General features: G+C 42.4%; 1 protein-coding gene across 1 annotated transcript in view; it reads left to right on the forward strand.

The window, feature by feature from the left end:
- AK7 (adenylate kinase 7) overlaps window positions 1-27,685 on the forward strand; it is a 51,895-nt gene that overhangs the window by 18,212 nt on the left and 5,998 nt on the right. Inside the window, exons 6-15 of the mRNA XM_073610280.1 lie at window positions 255-338; window positions 3,119-3,207; window positions 4,584-4,674; window positions 4,775-4,852; window positions 8,828-8,977; window positions 11,558-11,686; window positions 14,468-14,576; window positions 17,010-17,138; window positions 17,238-17,306; window positions 23,575-23,772. Of these exons, the coding sequence (XP_073466381.1) occupies window positions 255-338; window positions 3,119-3,207; window positions 4,584-4,674; window positions 4,775-4,852; window positions 8,828-8,977; window positions 11,558-11,686; window positions 14,468-14,576; window positions 17,010-17,138; window positions 17,238-17,306; window positions 23,575-23,772 (1,126 nt within the window). The remainder of the gene's footprint in view (window positions 1-254; window positions 339-3,118; window positions 3,208-4,583; window positions 4,675-4,774; window positions 4,853-8,827; window positions 8,978-11,557; window positions 11,687-14,467; window positions 14,577-17,009; window positions 17,139-17,237; window positions 17,307-23,574; window positions 23,773-27,685) is intronic.

Below are 27,685 nucleotides of genomic sequence, written 5' to 3' on the forward strand. Positions count from 1 at the left end.
GATGAAAAACGTCCATGACCCATTTTTAAAAATGCAGAGCACCACAAAGTGCGGTATATGCATTGTGGTGAGGTCTTGTGGGTTGGGCTCTACTGTACAATGTATGTCACGACAACACACCTCACATATAGCAGGTGAGTTTTAATTCACATACACAAATGTGAATAGTCCCTGAGTTGAGAGGTGTCCAGGTAAATGTCTGAATAAACCTACCATAATTTTAAGTTATACTTCCATGTGATATCTTTTTACAGAACAAAGGCAAGTTCACAACCTATGTGGTTGCATCTGGCCTTCTTTATGGAGCAGAAGAAGGCATCCTTCATACATTCTTCAAAGTAAGTGCTACAATATGTACCTTTATACAGACAGGTTCTTTTGTTACACTGTAGCAGTTCTGAAACAGTTCTCCATGGCCATAATTTTGAAGGTAGCTGAAAAAAAACAAAAACAAACTAGCAGCCTTGAGATTTACACATAACATTTAAATGATACCAGCACAGGAGCCTGCAAAGTATTGCGATCAGCAGGTCACTGGTGCAATTTCAGGCTCCTGCACACTCTCCCTCCAGCTTTCAGCCCGTACCTCTGTACAGGATGTAAGCATGCAAGCTGGAGGAAGTGCGAATGGACTTCTAGCATGCTAATCAGTATGTTCGCAGCCAATTCAAACTACAAGTTTGCCTTCTGCGGTGGAAGACAGTACTTGTCATTATAATTACAACATCTAGGGGTTGATTTAACTAAAGGCAAATAGACTAAAAGAACTAGTAGTGCCCTAGGGCACAAACCAAAACCTCTCACAGATTTGACAAGGGACAGACTAGGTAGGTAAAAAAAAAAGTACAAAATATTTTATTATGAAATATGTAACAAAAACGAATATCACATAGAAAAAGTATACAAAATGACAAAAAAAATTGTATAAAAGCACTCAGTAAGGTACCCAACATGCACGTCATGGATAAAAGACGGTGGTTGCCCAGGGGAACATGTTGATAGGGCTAACCACTGTACATTCCAGGCTCGGACACCTTACATGTTTTAGACCTCAAAGGGTCCTTCTTCAGAGGTATATTTAGGTCAGTTGGGTATCACATTCTATAAAGTAAGAGTGTACACTTAATATTATGTCAAAACCACATTATATTTGCAGTAATTACATTTCAATATATGGTTGCTCCAAAAAAAATTGGGAAGGCATGTAAGATGCATACTTACAAAATTACATAGGCAGAGAAATATGCCGGATTGAAATCTGACTATAGGAAACCTTTCTACTTTTTCAAACAGGCATATTTCTCTGTCTATGCAATTTTGTAACTGTATACTTTTTCTATGTGACATTCATGTTTGTTACATATTTCATAATAAAATATTTGTACTTTTTTTTACCTACCTGGTCTGTCCCTTGTCAAATCCGTGAGGGGTTTTGGTTTGTGCCCTAGGGCACTACTAGTTCTATTTTTCTGACTATACCCGGTATATACACACACCAATCCCTCCAAATCTATTTTTAAAGGCAAATAGACTGTGCACTTTTGAAAGTGCAGTTGCTCCAGAGCTTAGTAAATGAAGTAAAGGTTCACTTTGCAAAGAACAACCAATCACATGCAAGGAAAAAAAAAACAGCATTTTTGCTTGCACATGATTGGAGTCAGCAGAGCTCTCCCTTATTTATTAAGTTCGGGAGCAACTGCACTTTCAAAAGTGCACGGTCTATTTGCCTTTAGTAAATCCACCCCAGAGTGTACCGCAATTCTAAATCTATTAATCAATAATTGGACAGTCTAATACCATCAAACAATAGCATAAATAAGTGCACAAAAATATAAATATCAAAAAATCAATCAACAGTGCATAAGTGTCCATATTCAATATTGTGACCAGCCGCCTTCTCAATCAGTAACATAAAAACAAAATAAATCAAAAAATATCCACAACATCGATAAATATTCCACCACCATGTGATACTTCCGGACAAGTGACAGTGCTGCCCCAACACCTGTGCACTCTAGCCTCTCACCTTACTGCCATGCAGAGGGCGCGCGCACCTGCTATAGCTGTTTAAAGGGCTGACGTACAGCTACGGCGATTTGCGCAGGAGAGCTGACCTGCCACAGTAGAATGATGGTGGCTCGTCGGCTAGTGGTTAATTAACACGCAGCTGTGTGGATGAAACCCACGCCCCCTCACTCAACCTCGCTGTTTTCAAAATGCAGGGTTCCCCGCCCACTGTCATGTGGGGGGGGGGAGGAGGGGGATGAGGAGGATATGCACAGGAGCATGTTACATGTTGCACACTAAATATGGGTGTAATGTGCTCCAGAAGGTGAACTTAGCCTTTACATTTTAGTGCTGGGATTTTATTGCATTTCCTATAATAACATAATGCCAATAAAAAATAAAAATCTGTAATTTTTCCCTAGAGATTACCAAAGCAAAGAGTTTTTGCCTTGCTGAAATTTCAGTGAAAAAATGTTGCCATTTCAGCTAAATGCGCTGGAGTCGATCAGAAGGCTAAATTAAAGCTCAGTTGAACTTTCAGTTTTAATCCGCTAAATACTTTCCATGTACACCAAAACAAAAGGTGTGCAAAGTCTCTTCAGAAAGCAGCCACAGCCTTAGTAGAAAAGTCTGTACCCTGTCAGCATGCTGCAGAGAAGGCTCCCTGCTCTCTGTGTGGAAGAAGTGATATTTCTGCAGATGTCTGACACGCCCCCTGTTGTGTCAAAGCTAATGCTCCCTGCTCATTGGAGAACTCTAACTCTGAGGCAGCAGTGGAAAGGGGTGAGATCTCTGCAGAAAGACCACTGCTTCCTCGCACAGAGCATGCTGGTATGTGACAGGCTTTTCTACTAAACACGGAAACACGGGGCTTGTTTGTAAAGAAATATCTAATTTAATGTCACTACCCCAGAAGCATAAGCAGGAGAGGATTTTCCATACCCTTTTTTTCATAAGTATAAGGTATAAAGAGGCAGTGCACTGAACACAGGTAAACAGCTCAATAAACTCCATTAAGTTAAAACAGACAGGTTCTTTTTGTACAAGATTAACTGTACCATATACAGTCTGTGGGTGCACTCATAATTGCTTTTGGCTTTTATACATATAGGAGGCCTGGTTGGGAGAAACCTCAGCACTGCCTGTCTTTGGAGATGGTCAGAATATCATCCCACTGATCCACATCAAAGATTTAGCAAGGTACACATTTTTGCAGTATAGAAGTTGCAGGTTTGTTAAAGCATGTCATTCAGCTTGACCATTATTTATTAAGTACAACTATTAGGCCTCATGCACACTGGACGCTGATAACAACTGCCCTGGACGTTTTCCTTCTGACGGCAAAAAAACACTTGACGCCGGTAAATGTATGTACCGCATTAAGCCATGTTTACCCGCATCAAGCACTCCCTATCAACATGGAAGCATAGTGTTTTGTGGTGAGGGCATGTGGCCTGGTATGGTTCGGGGGGGGGGGGGCTTTTACTCAACCCTCCCTTTCCCTGGCCTCCTTGGTTGCATGCTTGGATAAGGGCCTGGTATGGATCAGGGGGTGGATTGTGGGCAACGCAGTTTTTTTAAACATTTTTGTATGGCAATGTCTTGCAGTCGAGAAAATCAAATGTCATTTTCCTTCTTTATATGCGTCAACTATGCTGCAGCAGGTTCTATACACAGTACAGATGCGCCACTTTACAGGCAGACTAAGGGGGTCCCCAAAGCACTATATTTAAAGGAATTTTTCATTTTATTGTTTCACTTTAAGCATCATTAAATTCACTGCTCCTTTGAAAATGTAATGTTATAAAAAAAAATGTTTGCATTGATACATGTCCCCCAGGGCAGTACCTGGTCCCCCAATACCTTTTTTATTACCAATAACTTGCATATAAGTCTTCAAAATGGGGGATTTTTCAAATTCAAGTCTCATAGACTTTAATAGGGTTTGCGGTGTTAGCTTTTTCCATATTCGGGAGTTCTGGTGTGAACCGAACTGGGAGGGTGTTCGGCCCATCACTATTACAGAGATGTAAGAAGGTCGGGGGGTGATATATTACTTTTGAAAAGAGTTTGTCTTTAAACTTCATAAAGACTGGGGATGAGAGACTAAATTTATACAAAAGGATACCACTCCAGGCAGTCTATGAGCTCACTCATGGACCCTGGGTGCTGGCTTAATGGGACCCATTCTACGTCATGATTATGCCTCATCTGGGGAGAAAAGCATTGAAAGGTAGGAGCAGGGTACTTGTGCCTTGGCTTGCTGTACAGCTATTCAAGTGGCGATAAAACTTTTTAAAAAGAAAACAAAAAAAAAAACACAACAGATGTGCAGCTGGGGTGATGGAGCAGCACAGGGAGGCAGTGATTTGTGTTGGAGTGCAAGGAATATTCTGATTAAGGAGAGAACAGAGTGACAGAAAGATCTGCTTTAAAGAATCAAGTACAGAAATGTTATTGTATTACAGGTACTCGGTGTGACAGGCCTTCAGATGTCTGTTCTGTAAGATCACCTTGTATTCTCAAGGCTAGTAATGGGTGCTATAATGTATAATCTTGTTATGAACTGATTGTAGTGTGGTACAGAACATTGTAGACCGGAGGCCGCGGACTCACTACCTGGTTGCAGTGGATGACACAACTCACACACTGGAGGAAGTGGTCAAGGTAGGGAATATTTTAGTTTTCCTAACAGTCGGTTGTGTTGGACACTAAGAATGTGGAAATAAATTTTTCCTCTAACCTTGCTATTTAATCTTTCCGGCAGACTGTCAGCGTACACCTCGGCCCTGTCAAAGTGCAGAAGGTTTCTAAAGAAGCTGTGTTCCTGAATAAAGAGCTAACGGTCAGTAATTTAGTCTTTTCTCTTATTTTTAGATAATTATTACTGGCCATAACCACCTCAACACCACATGTTATACCCCCTTTCTTTCCTCACGAATTTTCAGTTTTCATTGCTTCCAGTAGTTTGACTGAGAATTACTTGATTATGCAATAGAGTACCCAAATTAAAAGAGAAGTATGGGAATTTTTTCTTTTTTTTAACTTACTTTCTTAGGTGGATGCAGTATTGGTCCAATGCTGCATCTGTCCCCTGCAGACTCTAATGCCCCGTACACACGGTCGGATTTTCTGACGGAAAATGTGTGATAGGACCTTGTTGTCGGAAATTCCGACCGTGTGTAAGCTCCATCACACATTTTCCATCGGATTTTCCGACACACAAAGTTTGAGAGCAGGATATAAAATTTTCCGACAACAAAATCCGTTGTCGGAAATTCCGATCGTGTGTACACAAATCCGACGGACAAAGTGCCACGCATGCTCAGAATAAATAAAGAGATGAAAACTATTGGCCACTGCCCCGTTTATAGTCCCGACGTACGTGTTTTACATCACCGCGTTCAGAACGATCGGATTTTCCGACAACTTTGTGTGACCGTGTGTATGCAAGACAAGTTTGAGCCAACATCCGTCGGAAAAAATCCTAGGATTTTGTTGTCGGGATGTCCGAACAAAGTCCGACCGTGTGTACAGGGCATTAGACTAAGAACTGAGCGATCAGACACCGCTGATTGCTCGGTTCTCAGAGCTCCCTGAGCAGAGAGCTGGTGACTGTCAGTCACTGGCTCTCTGCTCTGCCCCTCCAAGCTTACTGGGCTGTGGAAGGGGCAGGTGCGGCTGGCTCAGGCTCTCAGCGGCTCGCTGAGAGGCTGAGCCGGGTGCCGGTCCAGGTATGTAAACGAATCTCGACCATATGGTTGTGATCTTTCCCAAGCCTGGACAGCTCTATGACGTTAGCCAACAGTGGACTTCAGCCCGCTGTCTGCTGAAAATGGGTCACAGGAGTGCAGAACGATCTACACACAGGAGAAGTACAGCCAGCAAGCTTTGGCTGAACTTCTTTAACCTCCCTGGCGGTATAATTATTTCAGATTTTTGATGCTGAAAGCGGTACAATTATTTTGCATGGAAATTTGGCATTTTATATTGTAGGCCTGTAATTCTTAGGAATTACTGTCCAAACAAGAGTCTAGCAGACATCCCGAGTATGATAAAGTTTGAAACACAAAATCATAAATTATAATATAATAAATAACTACAAATAATTATAACAAATAATAATATAATAATAATAAAAATTATTCAATAATGTAATCAAATCAAAAACACTGAAATTTGCTCAGTTGCAGAATTGTCACTGTCATTACTTTCAGTGTTTGATGACGAATTTCCCCACAAATCACTATCGCTCAATTCTGAGAGTGATTCTAATTTATTATCGCTGTTTTCTAGCTGGTCTAAAACCGCTTTTGACATAAAGGGACACTTTTTGGTTGCTATGGACAATCTCCAGTTTCCAGGAAGAAAGAACAGTATTTATAATATAAAACTGCATGCAGGGCACCGGACAAGCCACTAGGGACGAAAGGGAGTTGAAATAAGTTGATACAGTAATGTAATCTGTAAGATTACAGTGTACTGTATATGTATTGTGTTTTTTACTTTTTGAATTTGGCGCCGTTCACATCCCCGTGCGTCGCAACGTTTGCAGGGAACGGAGCCCGGGCACTGTGATAGATCCGGCGGAGGATGGCTCGCACACACAGCGGGAGGACATCGCAGGATCTTGGGGACAAGGTAAGTAAGCTGTACCTGGATCCTGCAATGCGATCCTGAGTGTCGCTTGGGGTTACCGCTTTTGGTGCTGAAAATCCACCCCGAGCCACACTCGGGATTACCGTCAGGGAGGTTAATGTTGTTTCATTTTTTTTTTTTGGTGGTGTTTAATAACCACTGAGTTTTTTATTTTTTTAGTATTCTTTTACTATACAAAGCTAAAAACATTTGACAAATAGTATGTTCTGACCGCCTATTGCATTTTTAAGGCCATAAAATGCTAGGACAGTACAAACAAAGGCTCCATATGTATAGATATCCAAAAGCCCAATGACTGTTGCTGGGTGCCACTATCTTGGATGTGATGTCAGCAGCCCCAGTAAACACAGACACCCTCCCCCCATGACACACTATAGATTCTATAGTGTTCCCTATTGTTTCCCCCTTGTGGGTACAGAAAAGGTTACGTGAGGGGTGAAGGTAGAGATGAAGGAGTAGTTGGTTGCTCTCAAAAGAGGAGAGAACTACAGTGCATCTGGAATGTATTCACAGCGCTTCACTTTTTCCAAATTCTGTTATGTTACAGCCTTATTCCAAAACGGATTAAATTAATTATTTTTCTCAAAATTCTACAAACAATACCCCATAATGACAACGTGACAGAAGTTTGAAATCTTTGCAAATTAAAAAAAAAAAAAAAGAAATCCCATGTACATAAGTATTCACAGCCTTTGCCATGACACTCAAAATTAAGCTCAGGTGCATCCTGTTTCCACTGATCATCCTTGAAATGTTTCTACAACTTGATTGGCGTCAACCTGTGGTAAATTCAGTTGATTGGACATGGTTTGGAAAGGCCCACATCTGTCTATATAAGGTCCCACAGTTAACAGTGCATGTCAAAGCTCAAACCAAGCCATGAAGTCCAAGGAATTGTCTGTAGACCTCCAAGTCAGGATCGTATCAAGGCACAGATCTGGGGAAGGGTACAGAAAGATTTCTGCAGCATTGAAGATCCGAATGAGCACAGTGGCCTCCATCATCCGTAAATAGAGAAAGTTTGGAACCACCAGGACTGTTCCTAGAGAGGGCTGCCCAGCCAAACTGAGTGATTGGGGGAGAAGGCCTTAGTAAGGGGGTGACCAAGAACCCGGTCACTCTGGCTGAGCTCCAGGTTTTCTCTGTGGATAGAGGAGAACCTTCCAGAAGAACAACAATCTCTGCAACACTCCACCAATCAGGCTTGTATGGTAGAGTGGCCAGACGGAAGCAACTCCTCAGTAAAAAGCACATGAGAGCCTGCCTGGAGTTTGCCAAAAGGTACCTGAAGGACTCTCAGACCATGAGAAACAAAATTCTTTGGTCTGATGAAACAAAGATTGAACTCTTTGGCCTGAATGGCAAGTATCATGTCTGGAGGAAACCAGGCACCGCTCATCATCTGGCGAATACCATCCCTACAGTGAAGCATGGTGGTGGCAGCATCATGCTGTGGGGATGTTTTTCAGCGGCAGGACTGGCAGACTAGTCAGGATCGAGGGAAAGATGCAATGTACAGAGACATCCTTGATAAAAACCTGCTCCAGAGCGCTCTTGACCTCAAACTGGGGTGAAGGTTCAATTTCCAACAGGACAATGACCCTAAACACACAGCCAAGATAACAAAGGAGTGGCTATGGGACAACTCTGTGAATGTCCTTGAGTGGCCCAGCCGGAGCCCAGACTTGAACCCGATTGAACATCTATGGAGAGATCTGATAATGGCTGTGCACCAACGCTTCCCATCCAACCTGATTGAGCTTGAGAGGTCCTGCAAAGAAGAATGGGAGAAACTGCCCAAAAATTGGTGTGCCAACCTTGTAGCATTATACTCAAAAAGACTTGAGGTTGTAATTGATGTCAAAGTGCTTCAACAAAATATTGAGAAAAGGCTGTGAATACTTATATACATGGGATTTTCTTTGTTTTATATTTTTAATAAATTTACAAAGATTTCAAACCAACTTCTTTCACGTTATCATTATGGGGTATTGTTTGCAGAATTTTGAGGAAAATAACGAATTTAATTTATTTTGGAATAAGGCTGTAACATAACAAAATGTTGAAAAAGTGAAGCGCTGTGAATACTTTCCGGATCAAAATCAAAAATTTTAAATGCTTACTTGCAATGTCTTACCTTTCCATACATTATTTTTTTCAGCAACTGGAGATTGACCATTTACTGGTGAACCTGAGAATGGAAGCGGTGTTCTTGAAGCAGAATTTTAACATTAACTGGGTGTCTCAGAGTGGAATAGTGGAAAATATAGAATCTGTTGTCAAAGAATTCAAGGAAAGCCGAGGACTTCTGGTATGTGGATTTGGAAGGCAATCAGCATTGCAGTGTTATGAGATCCTGAAGACAATACATGATAGTTACATTCTTTTTAATCTTAATCTGGAATGATGAAAAGTATTTATTTATTTTTTTTACAGGCATTTATATAGCGCAGCACGTTACATACTGTTCATTCACATTAGCCCCTGTCCTCAAGGAGTTTACAATATGACGTCTCTATCTCACATACACAAATGTGCACACAAATTAGGGCCAATTTAGAGAGAAGCCAAATAACCTACCAGCATGTCTTTGGAGTTTGGAAGGAAACTGAAGTACCTTGAGGAAACCCACACAAGCACAGGGAGAAAATACAAACTCCATGAAGATATTGCCCTGACCCTGTGAGTCCTCTGCCACCTCTGACACTCTGGGTTCATACATTTTTTTCTTTTCCTTTCTAATGACAGCAAGAAGAAGAAAATACAAGAGAATAGTTTAAATCAGCAAAATTTACTTAATGAGATAGAAGTAAAAGAAATCAGAGTCAACTTAAGTTTACATTTTAAAATGTTGTTTCCTACAGGAATTCCATTAATAACTAAATAAAAATCACCTATAAGATTCAAACATTCACCAGTGAACACTATAATTTCTGTGTTCAATCGAGTGCATATAATGTCTGGCTACAGGAGAGCAGAGGAGTGGCTCTTATGAGTGTCAGACCCCTCTCTACTGCTCCTTCACACATAAATGCAGAACAGTTAATAACAAGTACAACCTTTAGCAAAGAGAACTATATTGCAATTCAAACTGCTCTTTCAGAGAGTTCTTGGTGAATTATAGCTCTGTGAGCCTCGGTAAAACAAATCCCTAAAGTGGGGAGGGAGGTGAATGTAGTCCTGTTTTGCTGTGTGGCAATCCGGTTAATCTTCAGCTAGCTCTTTGATGTGTAGTTCCATGCAAGGAGATTTTGGATGGTAAAGCAAAGTAACTGAACTCAATTGGTTGTGAATAAACAGCAAACAATCTTTGTGTAAATTTAACTCTTACTGGATTCACAGTGATCACTGACTTAAAGATGTTACTTTCTGTGGAACTAAAAGCAACAGAAGAACAATAGAGAGCAAAGATGTCTGTATATAGTGTCTATGTTGTTTTAATTTAGATCCTTGAAACTAAAGATGATAAGGGTGCAGGAGACAATGGTGTCTATATACAGTGTTCATAAAACTGGGCTATTGCCCGCTCACCACACATGAACAGGAGATGATGATGATGGTTTTGATGAGGATGATGGTTATGATGATGATGAGGATGATGGTTATGATGATGATGATGGTGGTAGTGCTGATCTCTGAGGAACGTGGCTCAAGGGATGATAATCAGCCTCCACCGCACCGCACCATGGCGCACCCGAATCTGCAACCTCTGCAGGATGGTTGGGATAGGAGCGACCTCCAGGCTGCCGCTGGACAGCAAAAGGGAGCTGTCCACAGGTTTCTCTCCAGATATCTGCTGGATAATTCTGCCAGAGCAGGCCGCGACTCAACTGCAGTTCACACTCTCACAGATTCCCTGCATGCAGATCCACGCTGGTCCCAAGAGAGCGTGCTAGGCCTCAATCCATCCCTCTTATAGTCTCTCCCAGCAGTCTGCTCTTCCCCATCAGCCAGCTGGTAGTTGTAGTTCCACATCAATTAGCCAGAGGGCGAATCCCATCTGTACGGACTACATGTCCCAAGATGCTTTGTTCTGTCTTGTCTCTGATCAAGAAGCCAACAAGTCAGCGTCGCACTTAACACTAAAGGGAAACAGTTCCCCCCTGAACAAAGCCACACATTGTCTCCTGATTGCAGGGCTAGGTCAATATCTAGCTCCTGGCTACATTTAAAATTGGGAAGATCTGCCTACTCTAATCACATGATCTGCCCCAGTATAGTAATAAGACATGTTGCATCTCTGCAGCATCACTTTGGCTGTCACTCTTTTCAAATGTCTTACGTTAGAAACAGGAAATATGGCATTGTTGGGGGTGCTATTAATTTAACCCCAAGCTTTGTGCATTCTTTTGGAGAAAGGAGCAAGAGCAGGAGTTAAAAAAAATCTTTATACAAAGTTATGTTACCAAGGTTGTTAGAGATAAAAAAAAGCCATAGCTGCTGCAGATTGAAATGCAGAGGAAATTTAAGCGCAACATAAAGTGACATATAGCATGTGTTAACTTTTAATTCTCTTTTCATTTGAACTATATATTGGTTTTAGAACAAAATACAACCAGGTAACAATGAGAGCAACTTATATGCAGGATGGCAGCTGTCACTCTAATACATGTTGTTCCTGTTACCACTCCTTTAATTCCAAGAATCATGGAAAATAAGCTTTTTTTCCTAGTTCAGACTTACACAGTTATTTGATGCTTAGGTAACAGAGTAGTATTACACAGGTCCTAATTTTGAGAATGTTAGAATAGTATATGTTTTACTTACACAACAGGTTGCTGTTTTTTTTTTTTTTATTAAATGGAGTCTTGCTATTCAGTCAGTTTGAATGAAGCAATTGTTTACCAGAGTTTGCCTTTCATAATGCAACTTGTGTTTTTTTCCTATTCAGCCCATCCGTATCTGTATCCTTGGCCCTCCCGCTGTAGGAAAAACAACAGTGTCAAAACTGCTTTGCAAACACTACAAGCTGCATCACGTTCACATAAAAGATGTCATCACTGAGGCCATTGCAAATCTGGTATGTAAAACACTGCTGCAGTCTGGAACAATAGAGGTTTTTTTTCTCCATTATTGTTGTTTGCCTTGTTTTACAGGATTGCTTTCTATAAGTATATATCACTAAGCAATATACAGTATATGATCTGTATATCTATCTATTGTCATAAAATCTTCTGTTTGAGCTGTGCTACGGAACACTAAACATCCATTTAACCCTAACACCAACCACCCAGTAACCCGAACACTAATCTTCACTGTAGCCATAACACTTGACTCATGTAAGACAAAACCAGAGAAATTCCCAGCTCAACTTACCAACCAGTCTGCTTACCAACCGAATTAACCGGTCTAACAGTATGCGTTAAAAACAGTGCTTTAGTTAGCACTAAGGATGAGCTCAGGCGTGTTCGCAACTCCACGTGCCCACGCCCACCAGGAAGCTGTCACTCCGCAGTGCTAATCACAGGCAGTGAGACATTTCCTGATCCGCGGCTGCACAAATCGGGAAATATCTCACTGCCTGTGATTAGCGCTGCAGAGTGTCAGCTTCCTGGCGGGTGCGGGCACGTGGAGTTGCAAACACGCCTGAGCTCAACCTTAATTAGCACACATTTGCAAACGCATGCGTAAGCTGCAAGACCTCTTCACGGCACCCTGTATTACTTGCATTCCTAAGCCTGGGTTCACATTGCTGCGGGTTAGAAATTGTGTTAGTTCAGCTGAACTCGCACGATTTCAACCTGGCATTGCTGTCCTACTGCAGAGGGCGATTTGACAGACATCTGTGCGGGTTCCTGCACAGATGTCTATACAAATTGCCCCCCAAAGTCTCCAAAAGTAGTACAGAAACTACTTTTGGGAATCGGTGCAGCGACGCAAAGTCCATGCCGCACCGATCCGGGCGGTGCCATTTCCGGCAATAGCCGCAGATTTGGAATGTGATTTGACATGTCAAATCGCATGCCAAATCGTACCAGTGTACCTAAGGCTAACTCCTGTAAATTTATGAGAGTCTCCACAGTGGAAGCACATGCATTCTAATGGATAGATAGGGGGCAGGTGGGCCTGGAGGTAGCCCAATCCTCCTTAACCACTTAAGCCCCGGAAGATTTACCCCCTTCATGACCAGGCCATTTTTTGCGATACGGCACTGCTTTACTTTAACTGACAATTTTGCAGTTGTGTCACGCTGTACCCAAATACAATTTATGTCCTTTTTTTCCCCACAAATAGAGCTTTCTTTTGGTGGTATTTGATCACCTCTGCGGTTTTTATTTTTTGCTCTACAAACAAAAAAAGACCAACAATTTTGAAAAAAAAAACAATATTTTTTTTATTTCTGCTATAAAACATACCCAATAAAAAAATGTAAAAAAAATCTAATTTATTCATCAATTTAGGCCAATATGTATTTTGGTACATATTTTTGGTTAAAAAATCCCAATAAGTGTATATTGATTGATGTGCGCAAAAGTATAGCATCTACAAACTATAGTCTATTTTTATGAAGTTTGTATTTATTTATTTTTTACTAGTAATGGCAGGGATCAGCGATTTTTAGCGGGACTGCGACATTGCGGCGGACAAATTGGACACCTAACTGACACTTTTTTGGGGACCAGTGACTAATACAGTAATCAGTGTTAAAAAAAATGCACTCTCACTGTACTAATGACACTGGCAGGGAAGGGGTTAACATCAGGGGCGATCAAAGGGTTAAGTGTGCTTCCAGGGAGTGCTTTCTAATGCCCCGTACACACGGTCAGACTTTGTTCAGACATTCCGACAACAAAATCCTAGGATTTTTTCCGACGGATGTTGGCTCAAACTTGTCTTGCATACACACGGCCACACAAAGTTGTCGGAAAATCCGATCGTTCTAAACGCGGTGACGTAAAACACATACGTCGGGACTATAAACGGGGCAGTGGCCAATAGCTTTCATCTCTTTATTTATTCTGAGCATGCATGGCACTTTACACACGATCGGAATTTCCGACAACGGATTTTGTTGTCGGAAAATTTTATATCCTGCTCTCAAACTTTGTGTGTCGGAAAATCTGATGGAAAATGTGTGATGGAGCCTACATATGGTCGGAATTTCCGACAACATGGTCCTATCACACATTTTCCGTCGGAAAATCCGACCGTGTGTACGGGGCATAACTGTGTGGGGGATGGCTTAACTGGAGGAAGACAGAGATCCATGCTCCTGATTAGCAGGAACACAAGATCTCCATCTTCCTCTCTGACAGAACGGCAGTCTGCCTTGTTTACATACCTCTCCTGTGAATGATCGGCGGGTCCCCGTGGATTGGCTCCCACTGTTTCCAATCACAGTCGCTGGCAGCACCCCAGACCCTGTGCACGAAATCACCCACAGGTACGTGATTTCGCGCAGTAGAGCCGCCCTGCCGCAGTATATCTGCGTGGGGCGGTCCTTAAGTGGCTAAAGGCACAGGGGCACACTGAACACCCAGTATATAGCACAATGGTAGGAAACTTGTCCCCTCACCAATATTCCCCCCATCAGTAACAAACAAAATGGCCCCTGCCCCCACCTATAACTGGCCTTCACAGCAGGGAGCACATGGAAGGGCAACGCATGCAAAACAAAACCAGAGAAATTCCCAGCTCAACTCACCAACCAGTCTGCTTACCAACCGAGTTAACCTGTCTAACAGTATGTGTTAAAAACAGGGGTTTCGTTAGCACACATTTGCAAACGCATTTGACTGCATTCTCTTTAGTATGAAGATAAGCAGCCTGACTATAGCATGCACTGACATTTTTTTTTAAGGAAAGGCTTGTAAAAACTCCACCAGAGGAGGAAGAGGAAGCGGAAGAAGGTCCAGAATCCTGGCAGGAACTGTTGGACTCTGTGAAGGAGAACATGGAACAAAATGGAGGTATTCGCCCTCTGCTACTTTTAAAGTTGTTGTTCACCTTTGAAATAATAAATGTATTTGTAACATACATACACTACAGCTAAATGTTTAATTGTATTGCACCTAGTCCAAATTCTGACTGGCTGTTGTTATCAGCCTTTGAATGTGTGGGCAACTATAAGCAAAACCATGGTGTCACTTAGCCCCCCCCCAGGCAATAATAATCCTGTGATTAACATCAGTGTGCATAGGAAGTACAGATGTGGATGGTGCTGTGTATGTCTGTTTGTAGTAGTAGGTGTTCTTTACATAGAGAGCCTTTGGTGTCAGGTCCCTACATGCTGCTTCTTAGAAGAAGTTTGTTGACTGCAATTCCAAATGCTGACAAACCAGTATATGTGAAAAAATATCTGCAATAATTATGTGGGTAGGGTAGTTACATCAATGAGAATAACTTGACTTGATTTTTTTTTATTTCCAACTCAAGTTCGGATGGTTATGGCTTTTCTGCACTGCAAATAAAGTTATCATTTTGGCAAAATACATAAGCAGAGGTTACGTTCAGTAAAAATAACATCACAACGATCAGTAGGTTATGAAAATCTCAACTATTCTTCTTAGCTATTCTCCCTTTTGTCTTCTAAATTTCCCTATTGGTCATATATTGTGATGGGTGGCCTCACTTTGACAATTACAGAAGCTTTGGAAGAGGGAGTGGAGAGTGCCAAGCTTAAACTTGTAAAGGACAATGTGAGATTTGTACATAACTTTAGATGCCTATGTTGTATGGATTTACTGATAAATTTGACATGCAGTCTTTACTAAACCAACATCCTCTGCCAAGAGATGAGCTACAGGAAGCCTACAGACAATAATGGTGAATAATCTTTGGCCTGCTCATAGCCTTTTATTGGGAAAATCGCCCCAATGGGGCACTGATGACAAAGAATAAACAAACACAGGTTATAACACTCCCTTACTCTATCCAAAAAGTTTTGCCTATAGCTCTACTTTAAATGACTGGTTTGGTAACCAATTTCAACCAGCGTTTGATAGCAAAATCAACCCAACAAAATAAAGCAACCTACTGACCGTTTTTATAGAAATTATGGAACAGGTCCCTGGTCATAGTTTGCTTTGTTTGGTTTGGTCTTTTTTGCAGTGGAAGGTAGTTGAAAGTGGTTGACTCGTCCTGAAAATGGCCAGGTGTGTGGACAAAATAAGTACTGTCTCTGATGTCTTGTGAGGGATGTTTTCATTTTTTTTCCCCCACAGTCAAATTGACTTGATAATTGAGTCTTCCTGATCTGCAATATTCATATCCAAGTCTGGGTCATTCTGGTGTAAAAAAAAATCTGTGACCAGTTGCAGAACATTAGAGGGAGCTACTCATCTTCTTCAAACCTATAAATTACTTTTCTAACTTTGCTAAATGTTATTTGCACCAAAAGCCAAATACCTAAATTGTAGGATTGGAATCAGCAGAAACACAGGTGGACTTGTAAGAGTACAAGGCAAAAAGCTGTGGCTTGCGGTCACCCATAACAACCAATCCAGATCCAGCTTAGAACGGGTAGATTCATTTTAGTGATCCTAATTCTCATTCATTAGTATTACAGTACTCACAGAGGGTTATTTAGAGTTCATCCAAGTAACAGATCTGATACCGTAAAAATGGCTAAAAGTTTTGGACACCTGACTATCATTTCCACTATATGGCCAAGGTTTGTGAGTTTAGGTGTTTCCAGTCAAGAGTTCTGGTAATGCAGGTGAAGCAATTTTAGACCATTGTGCACTTCCAACATTTTGGCAATAGTTTGAGGAAGGCCCTTTTCTGTATCACAATGTTGTGTGCTTTGGGTTATTGTTGAGTTGAGTTGAAAGGTATCTTGATATTGTCATGTTGGTAGATAAACCTTCTTCCCATTGACAACTTTCTGGCAGAGGGCAGCAGATTTTATTCAAGAATTTAATGGTATTTTTCTCCATCCATTCTTCTTCTATCCTGACAAGTGCTCCAGTCCCTGCTGCAGAGAAACACCCCCATAACAGGATATTACCACCTCCGTGCTTTACTGGATTTCTGCAGACATATCGTTTGATGTGCAGGCCAAATAATTCAATTTTAGTCTCATCTGGCTATAGCACCTTTTTCCATGTGGCCTCAGCATCTTCAAGGTGCATTTAAGGTGTCGATAAGACTAAAATTGAATTATTTGGCCAATTTTTTTTATTTTTATGACATGCTGGTGTTATATCTTTCACTTGGATGTTATAAGTTGCACTAGTGAACACGGCAAAATAAAACAAAAACTGTGTCTGCATTTCAGTCTGCAAAGCAACAAAATGTGATTATTTCAAAGGAGGGTGATTCTTTTCTATATCCACTGTAGGTGTCCACAAACGTTTGACCATATGTTGTATATATTTTTCTCATGACATTTCTGAATGCAGGGCGTCTGGACGACAGCTACGTGATCAGGTTCATGAAGGAGAAACTAAAGTCTATGCCTTGTCAGAACCAGGGCTATGTCCTAGATGGATATCCCAAGACCTACGAACAAGCAAAGGAGCTTTTCAACTGTACGTAAGATTGCCTCCCTTGTATCAAACATTCTTGTAAGTGCTTTTTGTACATGTACAAGATGAGATTTAGAATATGTTTTGTTTCTGGGTTTTTAGCAGAAGAAGGAGAAGAAGAGGAAGAGAGTAGGAGTAAAGCTCCACGTTTTGATAAAACCATCACTCCAGGTGAGTGAAAGTGGAGACCTGTAAGCAGTAGTGTATTTAGGTTTTGTGCTGCCTAGGCCTGACTAAACTTGTGCACCCCCTAATTTAAATATGACCCACCACTTCCTGTCAAGGCCACACCCCTTGCTGTTTAAGACCCGCCCTGAAATTTTCAAGTGGAGATACTACTTCTGAGGGTCTGGGGGAGCAAAGGATTCCCTTAATTTGCATAGATTTCCTCTCACTTCCTGTTTGGCTATGGGGCAGGAAGTGAAGGGAAATCTCTGCAATGGGACAGGTATGGTAAAAAATAAACTGACAGGGGTTATAACCCTCCCTTACTCTATCCAAAATGGAAAAAAAGAGTGTTGCCTATAGTTCTATTTTAAGCACAAATTTCTGATAATTTTATGGAGAGGACTAGGAAGATATAACTGTGCCAATGGTACAGCAGAAAACATATAGCACAGTGAGGAAGGTTTGTGGTCCAGGATGAGAAGTCAAAATTAGAAGCGGCGCATCCCACCCCCACCACCACCAGTTGCGGAATGCCAGCCGCCCGCATACCGGAAGCAGGGAGGCCGCTTTATGGGGGCGCTAGACTAATTTGCCTCTCAGCCCTGTCCACCCCATAAGACTGGTGCTACACTAACGCAAGCCGGCAGGGACTCTTTCCGTGCTGCCCCCCTGCAAAGTGCTGCCCTAGGCCTAGGCCAGGATACAGCGTTGCCTGTAAGAGCAGTTTTATTTACCAAAAGACTTGTAAGGGAATGCTTTCTGTGATTCTCCCATGAACATAGGACATGTTTCACACATGCAGGGCTAAGCAACAGGTTCACTTTACTGCTCAGATTTACCAAAAAATCCAAAATAACCAGGGAATAGCTACATTTTAAATATGTTTGTCAATACCCAGATCTCCTGGGGAGGTGCTATACAAAAAAAAAGGATCGGACACCTTCAACGGCCATCAAAATTTAAAGCAGCAAGGTTGGGAAAAGCCATACAACACTGTCAGGGATGCTTACAACACTTTTATTCATATGATTTAATCATTAAAAAAAAAGTTGATGTAAAAAAAAAAAAAAAAAAAAAGCTAGCTGGAGTTGGGCTTTAACCCTTTTGTGACCAGGGGTCATTGATTGCTAGAAACCCGAGCTAAGTGTATCAGCATCTGTATGAGTTGGTTAACTTAACAATACCTCTATTTCTAATTTCTCTACCTATAAAATTTGACACTGTTTTAAAGCTCATATGTCCCTTTTTTTGGCTAATTGTTTTAATAAGTTCTCTGCTCAGATTTTTTTACCTGACAAATGGACAAAAATGTGTATGCATGCATTTGTTACTTGAACATAATAATAATAATAATCTTTTTATAAAACTTTGTAAATGTATTTATTTTACTATATATTTTTCATGTGTGCTTTTACTTTTTTTGTTCCAATAGTTTTTATTACAAATTTAAAGCAACATACAGAAGTTTATACTTAAACAATTGTCAGAAAGTTATCAGAACAAGGATGCATTTTCCAATACTATCAGTAACCCTGACCAGTTAAACATAGAAAAACTATATCAAAAAAGTTTTAGGCCCAGCAAGCCACCTCTACTCATTAGCATGACCATTAGTCTAAGGCTATGAGCCCATATGTCTCAGCAACTAGGCACCAAGAAACATCAACAGATAATAATAAGTATCAATTAACAGTACAGTAAGCTGGTGATTACCCATAGCTCCAGAATATAGGAGATATAAAAGCAATGTCAACTAGGACCGGTCCCGGTACCTCAAATCATGTGATCTCGATCTCGAAAAACGTAGAACTATTGGGGAGACTTTACAGTCCCCAAGCAGCATCCTACCAAAAATTATTATCATGGTATAACAGAACCAATAACAGGAAAAGTGTAAAATGAAGAAGAAAGAGAGAAGAAAGAATGAGAATAGAGTAGAGTAGGTCCCCTTCAGGCCTCCCCTCACAAAATGGCTCGGTGTTCAGGGAGTCTGAAGATAAGCAATTCAGGCATTCCACACTTTTTCAAACCTAGCTTGATTATCTCTTTGAATACTGGTCAGTTTTTCATTAATCATAATCTAGGATATTTTGTTTCACCAACGTAACATTGATCACGGGTGATTTCCATGCACACGCTATGGTTATTTTAGCCGCTAAAAGAATGAAAAATATGAGAGTTCATAGATGCGTGGGGATCTCCTCTGGCAGGCCAGTAAACAGCGCTGTTTTGGCACCTCTGGGTACATTCTGTCCCGTCACTGAGAAAATCACATTGAACATCCTGATCCAGAAGTGTCAGACCTTCGGGCAGGACCACCAGACATGATACATATCACCTTCCTGTCCGCATCCCTGAAAACATAGAGGTGAGGTACCAGGATATAATTTCACCAGCCGTATCGGGACAAGGTACCAGCGCGATAGCACTTTGTAATTTGTTTCCACCAAGGAAGTGTTAAACGTGGTGTTCCAGCCGCAAATTTTTTTTTTTTTTAAGTCAGCAGCTACAAACACTGTAGCTGCTAACTTTTAATAAGGACACTTACCTGTCCAGGGAGCTCATGATGTCGGCACTCCGAGGCCAATCCATCCATTGGATCAGGTGCAGGCACTGCCATTCCAATGAAGGGAAACTGGCAGTGGAGCCTTCAGGCTTCACTGCTCGTTTCTTACTGCACATGCGCAAGTCGTGCGGCGCTTGCTGAATGGCCCCGTCATCTTCTGGGACACACACAGGTTCCAGAAGGCAGCGGGGGAGAAGAGGAAATGATGCCCTGGGCTGCAGCCAAGCTAGGACAGAAGTACACTCAGTACTTCAGAAAAGGTAAGTAAGAAAAAATAAAAAATAATAATAATTATCCAAAATCGAGTGGAGGAGGGTCTTTCCTTTATGATAAAGTAGTAAAAGTGGATGGAACTCCGTTTAAGTATGCCCTTGTGCATCATGGTCGACCATTTTGTCCACACCTCCTCCTCAACTGTTTCTCCTAGGTCCGATTCCCATGCCGTTTGGTAGGAAGGTTTGTTACCCTGATTTCTGAACAGGGCCTATAACTCCGTAATCCCTCCCCGTGTTTCGGGCCGTGTGTGCTTTTACTTTAATAGCTGGCTGATGCCAGCTTGTTTTTAAACAATGTCATGTGATTACTATAGCATGATGATCACATGATTGGGAACCATGGTGAATGGATACTGATCTCTGTATCTGACTGCAGTCATTTTTAGATTCAGCACAGTAACAAAACTAGCGGATAGCGTAGGTGAACCTTTTAAAACATATCCTTGACTTGGGGCATTGTGCAAAGAAACAGTTATTTACAGATAACAGACAGGAGGGGGGTGTCAGCCCTTAGTGAATGTCTGTCTAAGATTACCCTATCTACAGGATGACAATGCTGCCATGCGATTTCACTGCAGAGTGAACAGTGTTGTCATTATGGGGTTGAATTACTAAAACTGGAGAGTGCAAAATCTGGTGCAGCTCTGCATTGAAACCAATCAGCTTCTAAGTTCAGCTCGTTCAATTAAAGGGATTGTAAGTGTAGCGCCCTGCTCCTTTTGACCAGGCGCTCGCATGTAAATTTAGTTTTTGGCTGAGCTGTAAACAGCTCAGATTGAATGTATAGTTCTGTTCTGGAATTGACTTGGTTGTGCAGTTCCCACTGTGGTCAGTAGGTGTCACTGGTACCATGGGACAGTGTGCGAATAACAACTAAGTGAAACTTTAATGAATATTCTTCTATCATAAACAGCCCAGTGGGAGGTTCCTGCTGCTGTGCCTTCTGGGACAGAGTATTCATGAGACAGATGCCATGTGCTTAGGAGTTCTTACCGCATGGCCCTCCGGGCTGGAGGCTACGTCACTGCAGCTGTGCAAGTAGGCCCAGAATCCTGTCTGGGGCCTACTACTGCAGAGGTGGTCCTTAGGCTGCCTTGCCTGCTAGGAAGTAGCCGAGCCAAGCTGAGGAGATCCAGGGGAGGACCCTTGCTGGAGAGAGCCAGGATGAAGGCTGGTCTCTCAGAAGGGCCTGGTGACTTACTTGGAGGACGCACCTATCTCTAACCTACCCTTACAGTACTGCCGGGTCGGCTTAAAGGTTCTGGTACTGTGAAGACGCTGTTCTACAATTCAATCAAGGTAACTAACTGTCTGGCTGCTAAGTTTGTGAGAGAGACTTATCCAGGCGTATGCTGGCTGCTAAGCCTGTGAGAGAGGCTTGTCCAGACATCTTGCAGGTTACTAGATCTGTGGCAGAGATCTACCTAGCCATACAAGATTTACAGAGAGAAAATTGTGCTTTGTCCTTTATTCTGAAGAGTCTGTAAGTGATCTGCTACAAAAAGGTATCTGCAACTCCCCTTCAACCTCTTTACTGCTACTTCTTTCAAGTTGTTTTCCATTAAAGCATTGAAGAAAAAGAACTAAGTGACTGGTGCATACATTGATGGGCGCAAGGCCCAATATAGACTCTAATGCCGCGTACACACGGTCGGACTTTACGGCAGACTTTGCCCGGCGGACTTTTCGACGGACTTTACGACGGACTTTCTGAATGAACGGACTTGCCTACACACAATCCACCAAAGTCCGTCGAATTCGTACGTGATGACGTACGACCGGACTAAAACAAGGAAGTTCATAGCCAGTAGCCCTAGCGTGGCTTTTTGTCCGTCGAACTAGCATACAGAGGAGCGGACTTTTCGACCGGACTCGATTTCAACGGATTGATTTAAAACATGTTTCAAATCTAAGTCCGTCCAACTTTTGAGAAAACAAAGTCCGCTGGAGCCCACACACGATCGAATTGTCTGACGAAATCCAGTCCGCCGGGCAAAGTCTGCCGTAAAGTCCGCTCGTGTGTACGCGGCATACGTCTCTGATATGGTGAAATGTGGGTAAGGGGTGATGGCAACAACCCAATTTAAATCAGCAGCTCCTTCGGGGGTCAGTGCTACATAAGTATAGGCAAACATGCCTATGCTTACCCCACCGGCGCTCCAGGCCCCTCCTCTTCATCGAGTGCCCCCATCGGATCAGGCTTAGGTAAGAGAAAGGGGGGGCTGCAGCACAGATGGTTTTTCACCCTAATGCATAGAATGCATTAAGGCTAGAAACCTTAAGGGTTTAACTACTTTGACCACTTTAGCCCCGGAAGGTTTGGCTGCTGAATGACCGGGACATTTTTTGCGATTTGGCACTGCGTCGCTTTAACTGACAATTGCACGGTCGTGCGACGCTGCACCCAAACAAAATTGACGTCCTTTTTTTCCCACAAATAGAGCTTTCTTTTGGTGGTATTTGATCGCCTCTGCAGTTTTTATTTTTTGCACTATAAACAAAAGCGACAATTCTAAAAAAAAACACAATATGTCTTTTATCGTGGCTGCAACATTATGGCGGACACATCGGACAATTTTGACACATTTTTGGGACCATTGGCATTAATACAGCGATCAGTGCTATAAAAATGCATTGATCACTGTAAAAATGCCACTGGCAGTGAAGGGGTTAACACTAGGGGGCGATCAAGGGGTTAATTGTGTTCCCTGGTAGGTGATTCTAACTCAAGGGGGAGGGGACTGACTAGAGGAAGTGACAGATCCTGGTTCCCAGCTAACAGGAACACATGATCTGTCACTCCTCTCAGAACAGAACACGGATTAGTGTGTTTACACACACACTTCCGTGTTCTGTCCCTCATGCTCGTGATCGCTCGTGGCCGGCGCGGTCATCGCGACCATTCGTGTCTGCTATCCCGATCCCGCGAGCCACTGTATAGCTACGACGGTTCGCGGGATCGTGCTGACCTGCCTCAGTAAAATGACGGCGGCTGGTCGGCAAGCAGTTAAGCTTTGACAATAAAACCTGGAAGCTGATATATGTCAAGCTGCACCAGATTTTGCACTCTCCAGTTTAAATCAACCCCGATATGTGTGTGGAGAAAGGGAGTGGAAAAAAAATAGGGGCTCTACTGACAGGTAGCAAAACTGTGTTACAGGGAGAACAAAAATTGCTATGATAATGCTAGGGATAAACTGGATCATATAAATATTGTTTTTTTATTTTGCCCCTAGTTCCACTTTAAAGTGAACCAGTTGCTTTGCCCTGTATGGCCATAGATTCATTTTAAGCTGGAAAACTTCTAGCTAATGTCATTCCAGGTAAAATAATTGCACAATAAATACAGATGTATGTCAGTGGACTACAAATGATTAAATCGTTTATAAGTGAGCTTTGCTTGATTTATTTCCATTTTCTCTGTTTATAGAATATGTTATATCTTTGGATGCATCTGATGAATTCCTTAAAAACCGTGTGATCAACCTGCCAGAAACCGTAGTTGCTGGAACGCATTACGCACAGGAGCGATTCCTCAGGGCTCTTGCTATGTTCCGAGAATTGAACACTGAAGACGAAACTGTTCTCAACTATTTTGATGAGGCTGAAATCCATCCATTGCATATTGGTATGTTGTACAGGAGTTCCCAAAATGTTTTGGGCTGCTGACCACTTGCCTCCCAGGCCACATCCCTAGCACCCCTATACATATGTAAGGATTAGTGTGTGTGGTCCTGCCTTTTTTTATTAGAGTGAAAGTTAAAGCGATATTAAAGCCTTGTGTTTTTTTTTTTTAAACAAACATGTGATACTTACCTGCTCTGTGCAGTGGTTTTGCACAGAGCAGCCCAGATCCTTCTCTTCTTGGGTCCCACGCTGGCGCTCCTGGCTCCTCCTTCCTGCCGGGTGCCCCCACAGTAAGCAGCTTGCTCTGGGGGCACCCAAACAGGCGTGCTCCCAACCTGTGGCTCTGTGTGTCCATTCACACGTGGAGCCGCGGCTTGGCCCCACCCCCTCCATCTCCTGATTGGCTTATTGGCTGTGATTGACAGCAGTGGGAGCCAATGGCTAATGCTGCTGCCAAAACCCAATCAAGAGTGCGAGTTCCCGGAGAGGCAAGGCTCTTGTGGACATTGCTGGATTGAGAAGGGGCTCAGGTAAGCACTTGGGGGGGGGCTGCTGCACACAAAGTTTTTTACTTTCATGAAGGTAAAAAAACATGTGCCTCTAAAACCACTTTAAAACTTACATGGAAATAGTAGTAATCACAGCCGTAGCACAACACTTCCACTCAGTTTGACTCTTGACCACTAGTACTACTTCATCTTTAAAGTGGATGTAAACCCAAATTTTTTTTTTTTTTATGTCATAATGTAGAGTATAAGATTTCCTATCATTTGGGCCCAGTCTTGCCACAAAGAGTTAATCCATCTCTGAGCATTCCTCTTTTATTGTTCAGTGAGATAAATCTTGGCAAACAGAGAAAAACTTTTTTAAATCCTCCCCCTTGCTGTGAGTGACAGGTGATTTACATATCTCGTGCACTAGCCTAAGACATGCATTATTTTTTAATTCCCACCCCTACTTCTTTCTTCAGCAGCTCTGCAAGGATTGGCTGTTCCACACCTCAGCATGATTTGGCATTCTGAAGTCATGTGGTTACTTTCCTGTCTTTTCACTGGATGTTAGAGATCATAGCAGAAGTTCAGTGTAAGAAATACACAGGAGAAAATGCATATTGACAAGGGGAGTGTAGAGGTGGGCGGGGAGTGTAGAGTTGGGCGGGGAGTCTACTGACATCACGACTCCACCCACCAAGCTCCAGACAACAGACCCGCCCACAGAATCTGCAGTTTTTCGGCTCTCATAACAGACAGAGGGGAGACATTTGACAGGTAAAGATACATGCAGGAGGCCTGTATATCCTTATAGATAACCCCTATGGCAGTAGTTTAGAAAGGATGACATTGGGTTTACATCCGCTTTAAATAAACTACAGACTTGCATTCAGTCTTGCACAGTTGTATAGGCTCCTCTACTGTACTGAAATTGTTTACTCTTTTAGTGCACACTGTGAGCTTCTCACACTATACATTAGAAGCTGCAGTAGATAGAGCCTGCTTCCTTTCCTAGCTGGAGGACATCCAGCACCATTTAGCACTTTCTACCTCAGCCTGACTATCCCTGGCCTGCCCCTTTCATATATTGGAATTAATTTCTTTTATTCATAGAGGCTCAGCATCACATGTGGGCATTGCCTAGGGACAGTCTAAATGCCAATACAGTGGAACCTCAGATTGCGAGTAATGCGGTTAACGAGCGTTTTGCAATACGAGCTAGTATTTAAAAAAAATCCTGACTCGGTTTGTGAGTGTTGTCTCGCAAAATGAGCAGGATTCAAGCCTCTGCGGTGTGCAGTAACGCATTTGGCAAGAGGTGTGGGGGCGACGGTGGCACTCAGAGCCGTTCCGAGCCGCTCTGAAATACTCGGAAACACTAAAAAATACTCACTTCCCGAGTGTTTCTGAGCCTTTCCGAGTGCATCCGAGTGGTCTCCAAGTATTTCCGAGTCTCTCTGGCAACCCCCCCCCCCCCCCCACCTCTGGCCACACGGTATTGCATGCAATAGAAGTCAATGTGGAGCAAATTATCTTTGCTTCCATTGACTTCTGCGGGGGAAACTCGCTTTTATATGCGAGTGCTTTGGATTACAAGCATTCTGGAACGGATTATGCTCATAATCCAAGGTTCCACTGTACAGTCTATCTAGGAATGCCCACTATTCCAGACAGACATTCACCCATAAAGGCATTTTGATATTTGCATAACTCCTTCCAAGAGCCAGCCCACTGCTTACATCAGGCCTTTTCAGAGGTTATGTATAGCACCCTACTGGTCCCTTTCAGCAGCCATGATCTTACTGCATTGTATGGGGAAGACCCATCCTGAGTCTAAAATAATGTATGTAATGAAATCAGAATGGTTTTATTTATATGTTTCATTAACATATTGATAAGAGTGAAAGGAGGAACCAGGGAAGGCAAAATAAATTATACTTCAGCTTTCATATATTAGGTAAATATACCGTAAAAAAATTAGGATAACTTGTAATGCTTACAAAACAAGAGCTGGCCTCACCTGTTTCTGTCCTACCAGCTTCTGCTGCTCTTTTATTTTCTCCCCTTCCCCAGTGTGTACCTCCAAATTTCATAAGGGCATTTCAGAAGGCACAATTTCTCCATCCCTGAAGACCCAGTGACTGTTTTAAAAACTCAACCTGGACTTCAGGAGGTGTCAGCTAATGTGTGTCCAGGCTGATGCACTCATCCTCCATAGAGCCAGTTTTATCTGGATGAGAAAGAATCTCCGTCCGTGCATACTGAATCCTACCTAGGACTCAGGAATTGCAGATAACAATGTACTATTAGTTGTGTGTTGCTTTCTATGTGTGAATGCAGTGTTGTTTTTCAGTGAACAGAACTGACTTGTTGCGGTCCTATTGTATTAGGTGATAATCAGTACTGTATCATCCATGTATACAGAAGTAGTAAGAAGAACAGAAGGGTAGCTGAAACACATGTATCACACAACACCTAGTTTACTGGCTTCTATTGTTTAAGCCAGCCATAGACAGACTGAAATTCAGCCGGTTCAGCAGGAACCAGACGAATTTCTAACTATGGGCAGGTTATCAGGGTATTTTCTCCCGATCATTACCAGTGATTATAGCTGCCATCAGTGATCTTTGTATTTTTCTTGTGGGGAAGGTTCCTCGCGCTCCCTCCCTCAGAAAGCAATAGTGTTGTGGGAGGGATTCCCCCATCAACACCGAGGAATCAAGCAACTTTTTTTCCTTCTACCTTTAGTTAAAGGAAAGAAATATGCATAATCTATGGCCAGACTTGCATTTAGGCAAAGCATGCGTGTATTGTTTTAGATTGACATGATGCCTGCTAAACGTTAATCACCATTGAGTGGGCATTACTACAATGATATGCTGGCTCCACCTGACTTATCCATCCATTTGAACTACAGAATCCCCCCCCCCCCCATGGAGCATTTTTTTAACCCTTAAACATTGCTTTTTCCTGTAAGTCTTCATGCTGGACCTATAACTTCATCCCCAATTTCTGCTTCTTCAAGCAGCAGCGGGCATTCTTCCAGGACTAAGCAGCACTGGCACAATTACATGTGAGTGCTGCCCAGTCCTGGAGTGCTGTGAGCTCTGCCTAGGTGATGACACCCCCCCCCCCCCATCCCTTAGTGGGGCATATAAAAGACAGGCTGGGCTCACAGGATAAGGGCAGTATGGCAGAGTGTAATTCTGCTCTTAAGAGGACTGCCAGCACTGGACTGAGGAGGAAGTTAGGGACAGAGCTGGAGTTGGGGAAAGGGTAAGTGATGCTTGGCACTGTTAGGGGGATTTAAAGTGTCTAAGCTACAACACCTAAAGCAGAACTCTAGTCTGCAGCAATTTATATTTTTATTCTTCTCCCCTGTATGTGGTGCAGCCTTCTTATTTAACATGAATCAGAGTTTTT

Source organism: Aquarana catesbeiana, linkage group LG13 (genome assembly GCF_042186555.1).
Source record: "Aquarana catesbeiana isolate 2022-GZ linkage group LG13, ASM4218655v1, whole genome shotgun sequence".
Taxonomy (NCBI): Eukaryota; Metazoa; Chordata; class Amphibia; order Anura; family Ranidae; genus Aquarana; species Aquarana catesbeiana.